Source organism: Tenrec ecaudatus, chromosome X (assembly GCF_050624435.1).
Source record: "Tenrec ecaudatus isolate mTenEca1 chromosome X, mTenEca1.hap1, whole genome shotgun sequence".
Lineage (NCBI taxonomy): Eukaryota > Metazoa > Chordata > Mammalia > Afrosoricida > Tenrecidae > Tenrec > Tenrec ecaudatus.
In genome coordinates, this window is record NC_134548.1 from 142,902,357 (window position 1) to 142,920,178 (window position 17,822).

The window sequence follows — 17,822 nt, forward strand, 5'->3', positions numbered from 1 at the left end:
CTTGCTCAACAAGTGTCTTTTCCTCCCACCCCAAGGAACCCTGGTAGCACAGCAGGTGCCTGTGGGTCTGGTCGTAACGGACATATTGACTGGTTTAAGCAACCCACCCCTAGGAAACAGAGAGGCTGGGCTTTGTACTCCTACAAAGAGTTGCAAGCTTTTGTCAAGAAACGTCTCCCAAATAAAGTAGTCTTTGCGGTAGCCCGTTGGGCTGTTAATGCCTGGAAGGCTGGCTGTTTGAAACCCCCACACTCCGGGGGGGAGAGAGAGAGAGAGAGAGAGACAGCAACACTGACGCTGAGGTACAGGGCTTGCTTTTCCCACCAAGGGCAGCAACCATGTTTAAGAAGTGTTCTTCCATGCACCGCACGAAGGAACCCCGGTAGGCTAGCAGTTGCCGGTGGGGCAGTTTCTTAGGGACAGGTGGATTGTTTGAACCAACCAACTGCTCCGAAAGACAACGGAAGGAGAACCGCAGAGGAAGGATTTGCTCCTCCTATAAAGGAAGGCAGCCTTTTGTCAAGAAGGATCCTTCCACCTCCCAACCAAAGCAGTCTTTGTGGTCTCCCGCCGTTTGGGATGTAGGTAAACTTGTAGGCTGGGTGGTTGTAACCCCCAACCGCTCCTTGGGAGAGCGAGCAACACTGGCAGCGAGCGACAGGGCTTTCTACTCCTACAAATGGTGGCAACCCATGTTTTTGCAGTGTCTTCCTCTTGCAATGAAATGAAGTCTCATAGCATAGCGGTTGCCCGTGAGGCTGTTTGTAACGGACAGCTTGATTGCTTGAACCAACCAATAGCTCCAAAACATGGAGGATGGGCTACTCCTATACACACTTAGAGTCTTTTGTCAAGAAAGGTCTTCCTCCTTCCAACGGAGGTAGTCATTGTGGAAGCCCGTTGGGCTCTTAACCACTTGAAGGCTGGCTGTTTGAAACCCACACCGCTCTCCGTGAGAGACAGAGCAACCCTGACGGCGAGGTACAGGGCTTGCTTTGCCTACAAAGGGCGGCAACCATGTTTAAGAAGTGTTCTTCCATGCACCGCACGAAGGAACCCCGGTGGCCTAGCAATTGCCTCTGTGTCAGTTTGTAACGGAGAGGTTGATTGTTTCAACCAAGCAACCGCTCCCTACAAGTGCGGAAGGAGAAACCGTGAGGTAAACTTGCTACTCCCATAAGGCGTTGCAGCCATTTCTGGAGAAGGGTCTTCCACCTGCCAAACCAAAGTATCTTTGTGGTTGCCTGCTTGGCTTTGACTAACCTGTAGGCTGAGTGTTTGAAACCCTCAACCGCTCCGTGAGATAGAAAGCAACACTCACAGCGAGCTACGGGGCTTTCTACACCTACAAATGTCGGGAGCCCGTGTTTTTTTACTGTCTTGATCCTCTGCCCGAAGGAAGTCTCGTAGCATAGCAGTTGCCTATGGGACTGTTTATAACCCACAGGTGGTTTGCTTAAACCAATCAATGTCCCGGAAAGACAGAGGAAGGATTTGCCACTGCTCTCAAACATGTAGTCTTTTGACAAGAAGGGCCTATCCACCTCCCAACCACAGAAGTCAACTTTTCCTAGAGTTGCCAGTTCCTGTAACCTAAAGGTCGGCTGTTCGAAACCACCCACTGCTCCTTGGGAGAGACGGAGGGACAGGGACACGCTTTCTACTCCTTCAGAGGGTTACAGTCCTTCCTCAAGAAGTGTCTTTTTCCTCACAACCACCGGAACTTGGTAGCATAGCAGCCTGTGGCGGGCTGTTGACAATAGAGGTTGGCTGTTGGAACCCAACGATTGCTCCTTTGGAGAGAGAGAGAAGGGGGGGGAAAGGCTTTCGACTCCTACCAAGGGTAACGGTGCTTGCTCAACAAGTGTCTTTTCCTCCCACCCCAAGGAACCCTGGTAGCACAGCAGGTGCCTGTGGGTCTGGTCGTAACGGACATATTGACTGGTTTAAGCAACCCACCCCTAGGAAACAGAGAGGCTGGGCTTTGTACTCCTACAAAGAGTTGCAAGCTTTTGTCAAGAAACGTCTCCCAAATCCCAACCAAACTAGTCTTTACAGTAGCCCGTTGGGCTGTTAATGCCTGGAAGGCTGGCTGTTTGAAACCCCCACACTCCGGGGGAGAGAGAGAGAGAGAGAGAGAGACAGCAACACTGACGCTGAGGTACAGGGCTTGCTTTTCCCACCAAGGGCGGCAACCATGTTTAAGAAGTGTTCTTCCATGCACCGCACGAAGGAACCCCGGTAGGCTAGCAGTTGCCGGTGGGGCAGTTTCTTAGGGACAGGTGGATTGTTTGAACCAACCAACTGCTCCGAAAGACAACGGAAGGAGAACCGCAGAGGAAGGATTTGCTCCTCCTATAAAGGAAGGCAGCCTTTTGTCAAGAAGGATCCTTCCACCTCCCAACCAAAGCAGTCTTTGTGGTCTCCCGCCGTTTGGGATGTAGGTAAACTTGTAGGCTGGGTGGTTGTAACCCCCAACCGCTCCTTGGGAGAGCGAGCAACACTGGCAGCGAGCGACAGGGCTTTCTACTCCTACAAATGGTGGCAACCCATGTTTTTGCAGTGTCTTCCTCTTCCAATGAAATGAAGTCTCATAGCATAGCGGTTGCCCGTGAGGCTGTTTGTAACGGACAGCTTGATTGCTTGAACCAACCAATAGCTCCGAAACATGGAGGATGGGCTACTCCTATACACACTTAGAGTCTTTTGTCAAGAAAGGTCTTCCTCCTTCCAACGGAGGTAGTCATTGTGGAAGCCCGTTGGGCTCTTAACCACTTGAAGGCTGGCTGTTTGAAACCCACACCGCTCTCCGTGAGAGACAGAGCAACCCTGACGGCGAGGTACAGGGCTTGCTTTGCCTACAAAGGGCGGCAACCATGTTTAAGAAGTGTTCTTCCATGCACCGCACGAAGGAACCCCGGTGGCCTAGCAATTGCCTCTGTGTCAGTTTGTAACGGAGAGGTTGATTGTTTCAACCAAGCAACCGCTCCCTACAAGTGCGGAAGGAGAAACCGTGAGGTAAACTTGCTACTCCCATAAGGCGTTGCAGCCATTTCTGGAGAAGGGTCTTCCACCTGCCAAACCAAAGTATCTTTGTGGTTGCCTGCTTGGCTTTGACTAACCTGTAGGCTGGGTGTTTGAAACCCTCAACCGCTCCGTGAGATAGAAAGCAACACTCACAGCGAGCTACGGGGCTTTCTACACCTACAAATGTCGGGAGCCCGTGTTTTTCTACTGTCTTGATCCTCTGCCCGAAGGAAGTCTCATAGCATAGCAGTTGCCTATGGGACTGTTTATAACCCACAGGTGGTTTGCTTAAACCAATCAATGTCCCGGAAAGACAGAGGAAGGATTTGCCACTGCTCTCAAACATGTAGTCTTTTGACAAGAAGGGCCTATCCACCTCCCAACCACAGAAGTCAACTTTTCCTAGAGTTGCCAGTTCCTGTAACCTAAAGGTCGGCTGTTCGAAACCACCCACTGCTCCTTGGGAGAGACGGAGGGACAGGGACACGCTTTCTACTCCTTCAGAGGGTTACAGTCCTTCCTCAAGAAGTGTCTTTTTCCTCACAACCACCGGAACTTGGTAGCATAGCAGCCTGTGGCGGGCTGTTGACAATAGAGGTTGGCTGTTGGAACCCAACGATTGCTCCTTTGGAGAGAGAGAGAAGGGGGGGGGAAAGGCTTTCGACTCCTACCAAGGGTAACGGTGCTTGCTCAACAAGTGTCTTTTCCTCCCACCCCAAGGAACCCTGGTAGCACAGCAGGTGCCTGTGGGTCTGGTCGTAACGGACATATTGACTGGTTTAAGCAACCCACCCCTAGGAAACAGAGAGGCTGGGCTTTGTACTCCTACAAAGAGTTGCAAGCTTTTGTCAAGAAACGTCTCCCAAATAAAGTAGTCTTTGCGGTAGCCCGTTGGGCTGTTAATGCCTGGAAGGCTGGCTGTTTGAAACCCCCACACTCCGGGGGGGAGAGAGAGAGAGAGAGAGAGACAGCAACACTGACGCTGAGGTACAGGGCTTGCTTTTCCCACCAAGGGCAGCAACCATGTTTAAGAAGTGTTCTTCCATGCACCGCACGAAGGAACCCCGGTAGGCTAGCAGTTGCCGGTGGGGCAGTTTCTTAGGGACAGGTGGATTGTTTGAACCAACCAACTGCTCCGAAAGACAACGGAAGGAGAACCGCAGAGGAAGGATTTGCTCCTCCTATAAAGGAAGGCAGCCTTTTGTCAAGAAGGATCCTTCCACCTCCCAACCAAAGCAGTCTTTGTGGTCTCCCGCCGTTTGGGATGTAGGTAAACTTGTAGGCTGGGTGGTTGTAACCCCCAACCGCTCCTTGGGAGAGCGAGCAACACTGGCAGCGAGCGACAGGGCTTTCTACTCCTACAAATGGTGGCAACCCATGTTTTTGCAGTGTCTTCCTCTTGCAATGAAATGAAGTCTCATAGCATAGCGGTTGCCCGTGAGGCTGTTTGTAACGGACAGCTTGATTGCTTGAACCAACCAATAGCTCCAAAACATGGAGGATGGGCTACTCCTATACACACTTAGAGTCTTTTGTCAAGAAAGGTCTTCCTCCTTCCAACGGAGGTAGTCATTGTGGAAGCCCGTTGGGCTCTTAACCACTTGAAGGCTGGCTGTTTGAAACCCACACCGCTCTCCGTGAGAGACAGAGCAACCCTGACGGCGAGGTACAGGGCTTGCTTTGCCTACAAAGGGCGGCAACCATGTTTAAGAAGTGTTCTTCCATGCACCGCACGAAGGAACCCCGGTGGCCTAGCAATTGCCTCTGTGTCAGTTTGTAACGGAGAGGTTGATTGTTTCAACCAAGCAACCGCTCCCTACAAGTGCGGAAGGAGAAACCGTGAGGTAAACTTGCTACTCCCATAAGGCGTTGCAGCCATTTCTGGAGAAGGGTCTTCCACCTGCCAAACCAAAGTATCTTTGTGGTTGCCTGCTTGGCTTTGACTAACCTGTAGGCTGAGTGTTTGAAACCCTCAACCGCTCCGTGAGATAGAAAGCAACACTCACAGCGAGCTACGGGGCTTTCTACACCTACAAATGTCGGGAGCCCGTGTTTTTTTACTGTCTTGATCCTCTGCCCGAAGGAAGTCTCGTAGCATAGCAGTTGCCTATGGGACTGTTTATAACCCACAGGTGGTTTGCTTAAACCAATCAATGTCCCGGAAAGACAGAGGAAGGATTTGCCACTGCTCTCAAACATGTAGTCTTTTGACAAGAAGGGCCTATCCACCTCCCAACCACAGAAGTCAACTTTTCCTAGAGTTGCCAGTTCCTGTAACCTAAAGGTCGGCTGTTCGAAACCACCCACTGCTCCTTGGGAGAGACGGAGGGACAGGGACACGCTTTCTACTCCTTCAGAGGGTTACATCCTTCCTCAAGAAGTGTCTTTTTCCTCACAACCACCGGAACTTGGTAGCATAGCAGCCTGTGGCGGGCTGTTGACAATAGAGGTTGGCTGTTGGAACCCAACGATTGCTCCTTTGGAGAGAGAGAGAAGGGGGGGGGGAAAGGCTTTCGACTCCTACCAAGGGTAACGGTGCTTGCTCAACAAGTGTCTTTTCCTCCCACCCCAAGGAACCCTGGTAGCACAGCAGGTGCCTGTGGGTCTGGTCGTAACGGACATATTGACTGGTTTAAGCAACCCACCCCTAGGAAACAGAGAGGCTGGGCTTTGTACTCCTACAAAGAGTTGCAAGCTTTTGTCAAGAAACGTCTCCCAAATAAAGTAGTCTTTGCGGTAGCCCGTTGGGCTGTTAATGCCTGGAAGGCTGGCTGTTTGAAACCCCCACACTCCGGGGGGGGGAGAGAGAGAGAGAGAGAGAGAGAGAGAGAGACAGCAACACTGACGCTGAGGTACAGGGCTTGCTTTTCCCACCAAGGGCAGCAACCATGTTTAAGAAGTGTTCTTCCATGCACCGCACGAAGGAACCCCGGTAGGCTAGCAGTTGCCGGTGGGGCAGTTTCTTAGGGACAGGTGGATTGTTTGAACCAACCAACTGCTCCGAAAGACAACGGAAGGAGAACCGCAGAGGAAGGATTTGCTCCTCCAATAAAGGAAGGCAGCCTTTTGTCAAGAAGGATCCTTCCACCTCCCAACCAAAGCAGTCTTTGTGGTCTCCCGCCGTTTGGGATGTAGGTAAACTTGTAGGCTGGGTGGTTGTAACCCCCAACCGCTCCTTGGGAGAGCGAGCAACACTGGCAGCGAGCGACAGGGCTTTCTACTCCTACAAATGGTGGCAACCCATGTTTTTGCAGTGTCTTCCTCTTCCAATGAAATGAAGTCTCATAGCATAGCGGTTGCCCGTGAGGCTGTTTGTAACGGACAGCTTGATTGCTTGAACCAACCAATAGCTCCGAAACATGGAGGATGGGCTACTCCTATACACACTTAGAGTCTTTTGTCAAGAAAGGTCTTCCTCCTTCCAACGGAGGTAGTCATTGTGGAAGCCCGTTGGGCTCTTAACCACTTGAAGGCTGGCTGTTTGAAACCCACACCGCTCTCCGTGAGAGACAGAGCAACCCTGACGGCGAGGTACAGGGCTTGCTTTGCCTACAAAGGGCGGCAACCATGTTTAAGAAGTGTTCTTCCATGCACCGCACGAAGGAACCCCGGTGGCCTAGCAATTGCCTCTGTGTCAGTTTGTAACGGAGAAGTTGATTGTTTCAACCAAGCAACCGCTCCCTACAAGTGCGGAAGGAGAAACCGTGAGGTAAACTTGCTACTCCCATAAGGCGTTGCAGCCACTTCTCGAGAAGGGTCTTCCACCTGCCAAACCAAAGTATCTTTGTGGTTGCCTGCTTGGCTTTGACTAACCTGTAGGCTGGGTGTTTGAAACCCTCAACCGCTCCGTGAGATAGAAAGCAACACTCACAGCGAGCTACGGGGCTTTCTACACCTACAAATGTCGAGAGCCCGTGTTTTTCTACTGTCTTGATCCTCTGCCCGAAGGAAGTCTCGTAGCATAGCAGTTGCCTATGGGACTGTTTATAACCCACAGGTGGTTTGCTTAAACCAATCAATGTCCCGGAAAGACAGAGGAAGGATTTGCCACTGCTCTCAAACATGTAGTCTTTTGACAAGAAGGGCCTATCCACCTCCCAACCACAGAAGTCATCTTTTCCTATAGTTGCCAGTTCCTGTAACCTAAAGGTCGGCTGTTCGAAACCACCCACTGCTCCTTGGGAGAGACGGAGGGACAGGGACACGCTTTCTACTCCTTCAGAGGGTTACAGTCCTTCCTCAAGAAGTGTCTTTTTCCTCACAACCACCGGAACCTGGTAGCATAGCAGCCTGTGGCGGGCTGTTGACAATAGAGGTTGGCTGTTGGAACCCAACGATTGCTCCTTTGGAGAGAGAGAGAAGGGTGGGGGGGAAGGCTTTCGACTCCTACCAAGGGTAACGGTGCTTGCTCAACAAGTGTCTTTTCCTCCCACCCCAAGGAACCCTGGTTCCACAGCAGGTGCCTGTGGGTCTGGTCGTAACGGACATATTGACTGGTTTAAGCAACCCACCCCTAGGAAACAGAGAGGCTGGGCTTTGTACTCCTACAAAGAGTTGCAAGCTTTTGTCAAGAAACGTCTCCCAAATCCCAACCAAAGTAGTCTTTGCGGTAGCCCGTTGGGCTGTTAATGCCTGGAAGGCTGGCTGTTTGAAACCCCCACACTCCGGGGGAGAGAGAGAGAGAGAGAGACAGCAACACTGACGCTGAGGTACAGGGCTTGCTTTTCCCACCAAGGGCGGCAACCATGTTTAAGAAGTGTTCTTCCATGCACCGCACGAAGGAACCCCGGTAGGCTAGCAGTTGCCGGTGGGGCAGTTTCATAGGGACAGGTGGATTGTTTGAACCAACCAACTGCTCCGAAAGACAACGGAAGGAGAACCGCAGAGGAAGGATTTGCTCCTCCTATAAAGGAAGGCAGCCTTTTGTCAAGAAGGATCCTTCCACCTCCCAACCAAAGCAGTCTTTGTGGTCTCCCGCCGTTTGGGATGTAGGTAAACTTGTAGGCTGGGTGGTTGTAACCCCCAACCGCTCCTTGGGAGAGCGAGCAACACTGACAGCGAGCGACAGGGCTTTCTACTCCTACAAATGGTGGCAACCCATGTTTTTGCAGTGTCTTCCTCTTCCAATGAAATGAAGTCTCATAGCATAGCGGTTGCCCGTGAGGCTGTTTGTAACGGACAGCTTGATTGCTTGAACCAACCAATAGCTCCGAAACATGGAGGATGGGCTACTCCTATACACACTTAGAGTCTTTTGTCAAGAAAGGTCTTCCTCCTTCCAACGGAGGTAGTCATTGTGGAAGCCCGTTGGGCTCTTAACCACTTGAAGGCTGGCTGTTTGAAACCCACACGGCTCTCCGTGAGAGACAGAGCAACCCTGACGGCGAGGTACAGGGCTTGCTTTGCCTACAAAGGGCGGCAACCATGTTTAAGAAGTGTTCTTCCATGCACCGCAAGAAGGAACCCCGGTGGCCTAGCAATTGCCTCTGTGTCAGTTTGTAACGGAGAGGTTGATTGTTTCAACCAAGCAACCGCTCCCTACAAGTGCGGAAGGAGAAACCGTGAGGTAAACTTGCTACTCCCATAAGGCGTTGCAGCCATTTCTGGAGAAGGGTCTTCCACCTGCCAAACCAAAGTATCTTTGTGGTTGCCTGCTTGGCTTTGACTAACCTGTAGGCTGGGTGTTTGAAACCCTCAACCGCTCCGTGAGATAGAAAGCAACACTCACAGCGAGCTACGGGGCTTTCTACACCTACAAATGTCGGGAGCCCGTGTTTTTTTACTGTCTTGATCCTCTGCCCGAAGGAAGTCTCGTAGCATAGCAGTTGCCTATGGGACTGTTTATAACCCACAGGTGGTTTGCTTAAACCAATCAATGTCCCGGAAAGACAGAGGAAGGATTTGCCACTGCTCTCAAACATGTAGTCTTTTGACAAGAAGGGCCTATCCACCTCCCAACCACAGAAGTCAACTTTTCCTAGAGTTGCCAGTTCCTGTAACCTAAAGGTCGGCTGTTCGAAACCACCCACTGCTCCTTGGGAGAGACGGAGGGACAGGGACACGCTTTCTACTCCTTCAGAGGGTTACAGTCCTTCCTCAAGAAGTGTCTTTTTCCTCACAACCACCGGAACTTGGTAGCATAGCAGCCTGTGGCGGGCTGTTGACAATAGAGGTTGGCTGTTGGAACCCAACGATTGCTCCTTTGGAGAGAGAGAGAAGGGGGGGGGAAAGGCTTTCGACTCCTACCAAGGGTAACGGTGCTTGCTCAACAAGTGTCTTTTCCTCCCACCCCAAGGAACCCTGGTAGCACAGCAGGTGCCTGTGGGTCTGGTCGTAACGGACATATTGACTGGTTTAAGCAACCCACCCCTAGGAAACAGAGAGGCTGGGCTTTGTACTCCTACAAAGAGTTGCAAGCTTTTGTCAAGAAACGTCTCCCAAATCCCAACCAAACTAGTCTTTGCAGTAGCCCGTTGGGCTGTTAATGCCTGGAAGGCTGGCTGTTTGAAACCCCCACACTCCGGGGGAGAGAGAGAGAGAGAGAGAGAGACAGCAACACTGACGCTGAGGTACAGGGCTTGCTTTTCCCACCAAGGGCGGCAACCATGTTTAAGAAGTGTTCTTCCATGCACCGCACGAAGGAACCCCGGTAGGCTAGCAGTTGCCGGTGGGGCAGTTTCATAGGGACAGGTGGATTGTTTGAACCAACCAACTGCTCCGAAAGACAACGGAAGGAGAACCGCAGAGGAAGGATTTGCTCCTCCTATAAAGGAAGGCAGCCTTTTGTCAAGAAGGATCCTTCCACCTCCCAACCAAAGCAGTCTTTGTGGTCTCCCGCCGTTTGGGATGTAGGTAAACTTGTAGGCTGGGTGGTTGTAACCCCCAACCGCTCCTTGGGAGAGCGAGCAACACTGGCAGCGAGCGACAGGGCTTTCTACTCCTACAAATGGTGGCAACCCATGTTTTTGCAGTGTCTTCCTCTTCCAATGAAATGAAGTCTCATAGCATAGCGGTTGCCCGTGAGGCTGTTTGTAACGGACAGCTTGATTGCTTGAACCAACCAATAGCTCCGAAACATGGAGGATGGGCTACTCCTATACACACTTAGAGTCTTTTGTCAAGAAAGGTCTTCCTCCTTCCAACGGAGGTAGTCATTGTGGAAGCCCGTTGGGCTCTTAACCCCTTGAAGGCTGGCTGTTTGAAACCCACACCGCTCTCCGTGAGAGACAGAGCAACCCTGACGGCGAGGTACAGGGCTTGCTTTGCCTACAAAGGGCGGCAACCATGTTTAAGAAGTGTTCTTCCATGCACCGCACGAAGGAACCCCGGTGGCCTAGCAATTGCCTCTGTGTCAGTTTGTAACGGAGAGGTTGATTGTTTCAACCAAGCAACCGCTCCCTACAAGTGCGGAAGGAGAAACCGTGAGGTAAACTTGCTACTCCCATAAGGCGTTGCAGCCATTTCTGGAGAAGGGTCTTCCACCTGCCAAACCAAAGTATCTTTGTGGTTGCCTGCTTGGCTTTGACTAACCTGTAGGCTGGGTGTTTGAAACCCTCAACCGCTCCGTGAGATAGAAAGCAACACTCACAGCGAGCTACGGGGCTTTCTACACCTACAAATGTCGGGAGCCCTTGTTTTTCTACTGTCTTGATCCTCTGCCCGAAGGAAGTCTCGTAGCATAGCAGTTGCCTATGGGACTGTTTATAACCCACAGGTGGTTTGCTTAAACCAATCAATGTCCCGGAAAGACAGAGGAAGGATTTGCCACTGCTCTCAAACATGTAGTCTTTTGACATGAAGGGCCTATCCACCTCCCAACCACAGAAGTCAACTTTTCCTAGAGTTGCCAGTTCCTGTAACCTAAAGGTCGGCTGTTCGAAACCACCCACTGCTCCTTGGGAGAGACGGAGGGACAGGGACACGCTTTCTACTCCTTCAGAGGGTTACAGTCCTTCCTCAAGAAGTGTCTTTTTCCTCACAACCACCGGAACTTGGTAGCATAGCAGCCTGTGGCGGGCTGTTGACAATAGAGGTTGGCTGTTGGAACCCAACGATTGCTCCTTTGGAGAGAGAGAGAAGGGGGGGGAAAGGCTTTCGACTCCTACCAAGGGTAACGGTGCTTGCTCAACAAGTGTCTTTTCCTCCCACCCCAAGGAACCCTGGTAGCACAGCAGGTGCCTGTGGGTCTGGTCGTAACGGACATATTGACTGGTTTAAGCAACCCACCCCTAGGAAACAGAGAGGCTGGGCTTTGTACTCCTACAAAGAGTTGCAAGCTTTTGTCAAGAAACGTCTCCCAAATAAAGTAGTCTTTGCGGTAGCCCGTTGGGCTGTTAATGCCTGGAAGGCTGGCTGTTTGAAACCCCCACACTCCGGGGGGGAGAGAGGGAGAGAGAGAGACAGCAACACTGACGGTGAGGTACAGGGCTTGCTTTTCCCACCAAGGGCAGCAACCATGTTTAAGAAGTGTTCTTCCATGCACCGCACGAAGGAACTGAGGGAGAGGGACAGAGAGACTTTCTGCTCCTTCAAAGGGTTACAGTTCTTTCCCAAGAAATATCTTTTCCTCCCACCCCAAGGAATTCTGGTAGCACAGCCGTTGCCTGTTGGGCTGTTTATAATGGATAGGTTGATTGCTTCAAGAAACCAACTGCTGAGAAAGAAAGACACCGAACTTTCTATACCTATAAAGGTGTACAGTGTTTTGTCAAGAAGTATCTTCCCCCTCCCCAAAAGAGCCTCCTGACCTACTGGTTGCCCAGTGCCTTTAATAACGTTATGGTTGTCTGCTCCAACACACCAACCGATTCTCGGGAGAAACAGAAGGACAGGGACAGACTTTGTACTCCTACAAAGGGTTACTGTCCTTGCTCAAGAAGGTTCTTTTCCGCCCACCCAAAAGGACCCTCGTATCATAGCACTTTCCTGTGGGGCTGGTAGTAACGGACAGGTTGATTGGTTCAAGTACCCACTGCTAGAAAGAGAGAGACTGGACTTTCTCCTATAAAGAGTTAGATTCTTTGTCAAGAAACGTTTTCTGCCTCCCAAGCAAAGTAGGCTCCTGTGTCTGTGGTTGCCCATTGCCTTTAATAACATAAAGTTCGTTTTCCACCAGAGGCAAGCAGCTCTGTCTCATGTTTCTTGGACATAGCTGACAGACAGCAGCATGGCCCCTAAACGCCAGTCTTTGAGCTTGCTTCAAATGAAGAAACCTGAGTTGCAGGGACCGTGGCCTCCCCGAAGGAAGGAAAAGGCCAGCATGAAGCACTGGAACGTATTGATGAAGTAAAAAATTCAATATACCGACTTAATGAACAAGCCAGCAAGGAGATTTTGAAAGTACAACAGAAATGTAACAAACTCCCGCCAACCATTCTTTCAGAAGATGTCAGAATTGTCCGCCACAATCCCCAATTTGGGCGTAAGAACATTTGGCAACCATCCACGAGTGCCTGCGTTGCGTGGGGGAACTGCACTATTTGACCCCGCTTGAAGTGACAGAATTTGAAGAAAGCCTGGTAGCATAGCAGTTGCCTGTCGGGCTGTTTGTAACGGACAGGTTGATTGGTTCAAGCAGTCCACCGCTAGGAAGGAAGAGACCGGACTTTCTAGTCCTATAAAGAGTTAAAGTTTTTGTCAAGATGTGTCATCTGCCTCCCTAACAAAGGAGGCTTATGGCTTAGTGGTAGCCCGTTGGGCTATTAATAACGTGTAGGCTGGGTGTTTGAAACCCCCAACCACTCCTTTAGAGAGAGCGCAACACTGACAGCGAGCTACAGGGCTTTCTACTCATACAAATGGTGGCAACCCATGTTTTTGAAGTGCTTTCACCTCCTTCCAATCGAAGTCTGATAGCTTAGCAGTGGCCTGTGGTTCTTTTCATAACGGACAGGTTGATTGCTTGAAACAACCAACCGGTCCGAAACACAGAGGAAGGATGTGCTACTGCTGTAAAGGGTTGCAGCCTTTTGTCAAGAAGGCTCTTCCACCTGCCAACCAAAGTAGTCTTTTATGTTGCCCGTTGTCTTTAATAATGTAAAGGTTGACTGTTCGAACCCACCCACTGCTCCTTGGGAGAGACGGAGGGACAGGGACAGGCTTTCTACTCCTTCAAAGGGTTACAATTCTTGCTCTGTAAGTGTCTTTTCCTCCCACCCCCAAGGAACCCTGGTAGTTTAGCGGTTGCCTGTGGGGCTGTTTATAACCAACATGTTGATTGGTTCAAGCAACCAACCGCTAGGAAAGAGGGGGTCTGGACTTTCTATTCCTATAAAGAGTTGCAATCTTTTGTAAAGAAGGCCTCCCACCTCCCAAACAAAATAGTCTTTGTGGTAACCCGTTCGGCTATTAATAACGTGTAGGCTGGGTGTTTGAGAAAGAGAGTGTAGGCTGGGTGTTAGAGAGAGAGCAACACCGACAGCGAGCTTCATGGCTTTCTACTCCTACAAAGAGTTACAGTCGTTTGTCAAGAGTTGCTTTCTCCTCCCACCCAAAGGAGGCCTGTTGGCATAGAAGTTGCACATTTGGCTGTCAATAGCATAAGGGTCATCTGTTCAAAACTACCAACCCCTCTTCAGTAGAGTGAGAAACAGGTCTTTCTATTTCTACAAAGAGTTAGTCTCGGGAACCCTCGGGAGTAGTTCAGCCCTGTCTTGCAGACTCAATGTCAGTCACAATTGACTGAATGGGGGTTAACTGGGTTTTCTTTTCTACCAAGTGACTCGCAACACATTAGGGCATGTATGAGAATGGTCGTGTTGCTGCTGCTGGGGATAGGGATAAGGGATCAGGAGTTGCTGTCAGTGCCTCCTCCTAACCGTGTGGTTCCCCCATGCATGATACTGACCAGGAACTCTGTTCCTTTGTACAGGAACTAGAGAGAAGCTGGTCCTGTCTGATCTGCTTCAGTCTGTTAAAGCCTCGTCATCCTTGGTCACTATCAAAAAGCAGCTGACTCGAGTCAAATCCAAGAAGACTGTGCAGTTGCCCCTCAACAAAGAAGAGGTGGCCCAGGTAAGTCCTAGAGATGATAGACACTTTCACTGAGAAGATTTAGCTGCCAAGGAAAGGGTGTTGGATCAGAAAACAAGGGAGGGAGGTGGAAGGAGGCAGGAAAGTTGAGATTTCTTTACCCTGGCATTGGTTACAATGCTCCAGGGGCATTTGCCTTGCTGAGCCATGAGCAGGAGCTCGTCCCCACCGTCCCAGCTTTCTCTGGCTCAGCAGCATCGCCTCCTGAGTCCCTGTTTGCTTGTGGAGTTCCATCCTCAAGCTTGCGGCTCTCTCCTTTTATTTCCATGTCCTGACTCAGATCCACAGAGAAGTGGCATTCAATAAAACCTCCCAAGCCCTCTCCAAATGGGATCCTATCGTTCTCAAGAACCGCAAGGCAAAGCAGCTGGTTTTTCCCTTGAAGAAGGAGCAGGCTGCCTTTGCACCACTTGAGCATGTGGTCGGGGGCTGGAAGGTGAGTACAAGAGTGGTGAGTAGATGGCACCTGGTGGTCCCCAGTCCTGCGCTGAATGAAGCTAAACCCAAGCTTCAGAAAATGGGGTGGCCCATCTTCACTGCCAGGAAGGCAATAAACGGAGTGGCTGTGTGGGCACCCTTCATTAGACTCTTGTGGGCATGTAAGGTACAAACTTAATTCTGTGTTTTTGTAGTTAAACATTAGCTCATCAGGATAGAGGGATCTACTTTCTTTTTTATATCCAAGTTTTAACATGCCATTTAGAGCTTCATGTGAATCCTAGGAAAATAAGGACCTCCATAGCATTAGTGATGCCTTACCCACTAAAAAGAACCCTAGTGGCATAGTGGATCCACATTGGGCTGCTAATTACAAGGTCTGTGGTTCAAAACCATCCCCCGTCCTTGCATTGATTCCTATTCATAACCACCCTCCCACAGGGTTTCTGAGGCTATCAATCTTTACGGGAGCAGATGGCCTCATCTTAGAGATTTGTGAGCAGTAAGACCCCAAATTTTACTTGTAGAGGACTCCCACTTTAAAACATAAGGTCTTGGGAGAATTATTAGAATCTTAAGAAATAAAACCCCCCAAAGGAAATTAAAAACCTGTTGCCATCGGATCCATTCCAACATGCAGCATGTCATGACCCCTCTAAGCTACCAGTAAGCAGATAAAGCTTGTTCAGAGCTTTTCTCTGACAAGTGTGGTGGGTGGCTTATAAAGTGGCCCACTGTTCTTTATGATGAGGTTACTCTTTGCACACTACTGGTGTTGGGATGTCTTTTCTCACGGGGAGTTCCAATCCAAAACACGGAACTGCCGTGGAATCAATTCCAACTCATAGTGACCTTAGAGTCGAGGGTAGAACTGTCTCTGAGTTTCCCAGACTGCAACTCGTTAAGCAAGTGAAAGCCCTGTTTTTCTCCAACGGAGTGGCAAGTAGTTTCAAACTGCTGACTTTGCATTTAGCAACCCAGTATATAAGCACTCTATCACCAGTGCTCCTCTTAGGGAGGCAAGGGTAGGGGAGAGTTGTACTGTCCTGACTTAATCAAAATTAGAAGCTGGCTATCAATTCAGCCCTTACTACACATGTAACTCCTCAGAAGGGCAAGAATCACAATTGATGTAAGCCATGTAGAAAAACGTTGTTGTTGTTTTCGTTAGGTGTCATGAGTCAATTCTGACCCCAATGAAGTGGTTTCAAACTGCTGACCTTGCAGTTGGCAGCCAATGTATAAGCACTAGACCATCAGAGCTCCTCTTAGGGAGCTGGCTTAGCACAATAAGAAGCTGGCAAGCCTCTGTTGTTTTTAGGTGCCATCAAGTCAGTTCCAACCCGTAGCGATAATCCCTAAAGTCTCCAACGTTCTTAGGTTGAAACCCCAAAACCTGTGAACAGCTGCTTTAGAAGAGCCAGTCTTTCTTTGCCTGCTCACCACTGTGTGGCCGGTAATGGGATGTTCTCTCTTCAACTGGAAATAAATCTGTCGGCAGCCCCCAAGCCGTGGACAGTGGGGTCCTTTGTGCTTCTCCTTTGGACTTTCCAAAAGCTTGAGGGAGGGAAATGCTGATCGAAAGAAACCTGTTGGCCACCATCACTAGAAAGTTAGAAGTTTCTCACTTCTTACCAGCATGCACTGGGCTCATGGTGCTGATGTTGAAGTCACCGGCGGTTTTTCTAGGTCACTCCCCTCTCCGTCTTGAGATAGAGATCAGGTGTAAAGTACGGCTGTAGGATGAAAGAGAGAATTTGTATTATCATTATTGTTGTCAGGTGGCACACCCACTCAGTTCTGACCTATAGTGACCCTATGCCTAACAGAACAACCAAACAGTGCCAGGCCCTGCACCATCCTCTTAATTGTTCCTGTGTCTGAGCCCACGGTTACAGCCACTGTGTCAATCCTTCTTGTTGAGGCTTTCCTCTCCTTCTCTGGCCATCCACTTTACCAAGCAGCATGTCCTTGTCTAGGGACTGGTCTCTCCTAAAAACAGGAAGTCTCACCGTCCTTGTCTCCAAGAAGCACTCTGGCCAGACAGATGGGTTTATCCTTTTAGCAGACCATGGTTCTTTCGGTACTCATTCAATGTCCACCTTTCACGTGCACATGAGGCAATTCGAAGAGGCAGGGTGAAATTAAGAATACAATTTGTCGGCCTGAAAAAGAAAAGATATGGAAAATGTTTGTTAAACTTCCCATTTTCTCTATGTATTGAGATATATCTCTATATTTTTATAATGGGCAGTATGCCATCAATATCTGGTATATTTCCTAATGGGGAAGAGGGTGGGCTTATTAAAACCAAAAGAAATACATAAGCATGTCCCACTCCTAAGTTGTTTGGTAGGTAGGTGGTGCCCAATCAGGACAGCGCGATGGTGGCTCTTCAGGAAAGGAAAGCCAAATGGGGCCCGAGGACTAGATGTTGAAGACATCGGGCTGGTCACTTTCTCAAGGATTTCTCTTTCAGAAGTCATGCCCCAGGGTCACAAAGGAATAAGGAGATTCCTAGGGACACTTTCTAGCTAGCAACTCCCCACTCTTGCCTTACAACGTACCAAGGTTAAGTGTGTACTAGGTTTCTGGAGTTGGAGAATCATGAGTCCACCCCACCATTTTGGTCCAAACCCAACTTTCTGGCTTCGAGTCTGTCCTGATTCAGAGCGACCATGCAAGACAAAGTAGAACTGCCTGTAGCGCTTCCAAGGCTGTGGGTAACACCTTTCTCCCATAGAGCATCTGGTGGTTTTCAACCACTGCTCTTTGCCTTAGCGGCCTTGCGCTTTAATCACTGCCGCACCAGAGCACCTTCACTTTCATCCAAAATGTGTCATTCGAGCTGAGAAGAATGAAAGCACAGTGCATTTGCAGAGTGTTACAAGAAATGATAAAAGCAGAGCCCCTTATCTCTTTCCCCCCATGAGCAGACATTGTTTTCTGTACCAGCACCTTCCAAAGTGCTCCCCAAACCTCACTCCGTCAGCATGCCCTCACAGTGGGACAGGGAGGGGTGTTTCTATCGCTAGAGAAGACTACACGTTACCTGTTCAGTCCCAAGCTTGGTGACTCAGTCCATACTTAGCATATTAAAAGATAAAAAATAAAAACAAGTCCCCTGCCCTTTTTGTGACCAAGTTCAACCTCAGACTCACTGACATTGAATTGATTCTGACTCATAGCGTGACCCACTAGGACAAGGTAGAACTGCCCCTGTGAATTTCCAAGACTGTAATTGTTTCTACAAGAGTAGAAAGCCCTGTCTTTCTCCCAAGAAAGAGCTGGTGGTTTCAAACTGCTGATCTTATGCTTCACAGCGC

General features: G+C 49.8%; 1 protein-coding gene across 1 annotated transcript in view; it reads left to right on the forward strand.

Moving 5' to 3' along the window:
• Window positions 1-17,822, forward strand: part of UTP14A (UTP14A small subunit processome component) — a 215,154-nt gene that overhangs the window by 182,796 nt on the left and 14,536 nt on the right. Inside the window, exons 6-7 of the mRNA XM_075538716.1 lie at window positions 13,898-14,040; window positions 14,339-14,494. Of these exons, the coding sequence (XP_075394831.1) occupies window positions 13,898-14,040; window positions 14,339-14,494 (299 nt within the window). The remainder of the gene's footprint in view (window positions 1-13,897; window positions 14,041-14,338; window positions 14,495-17,822) is intronic.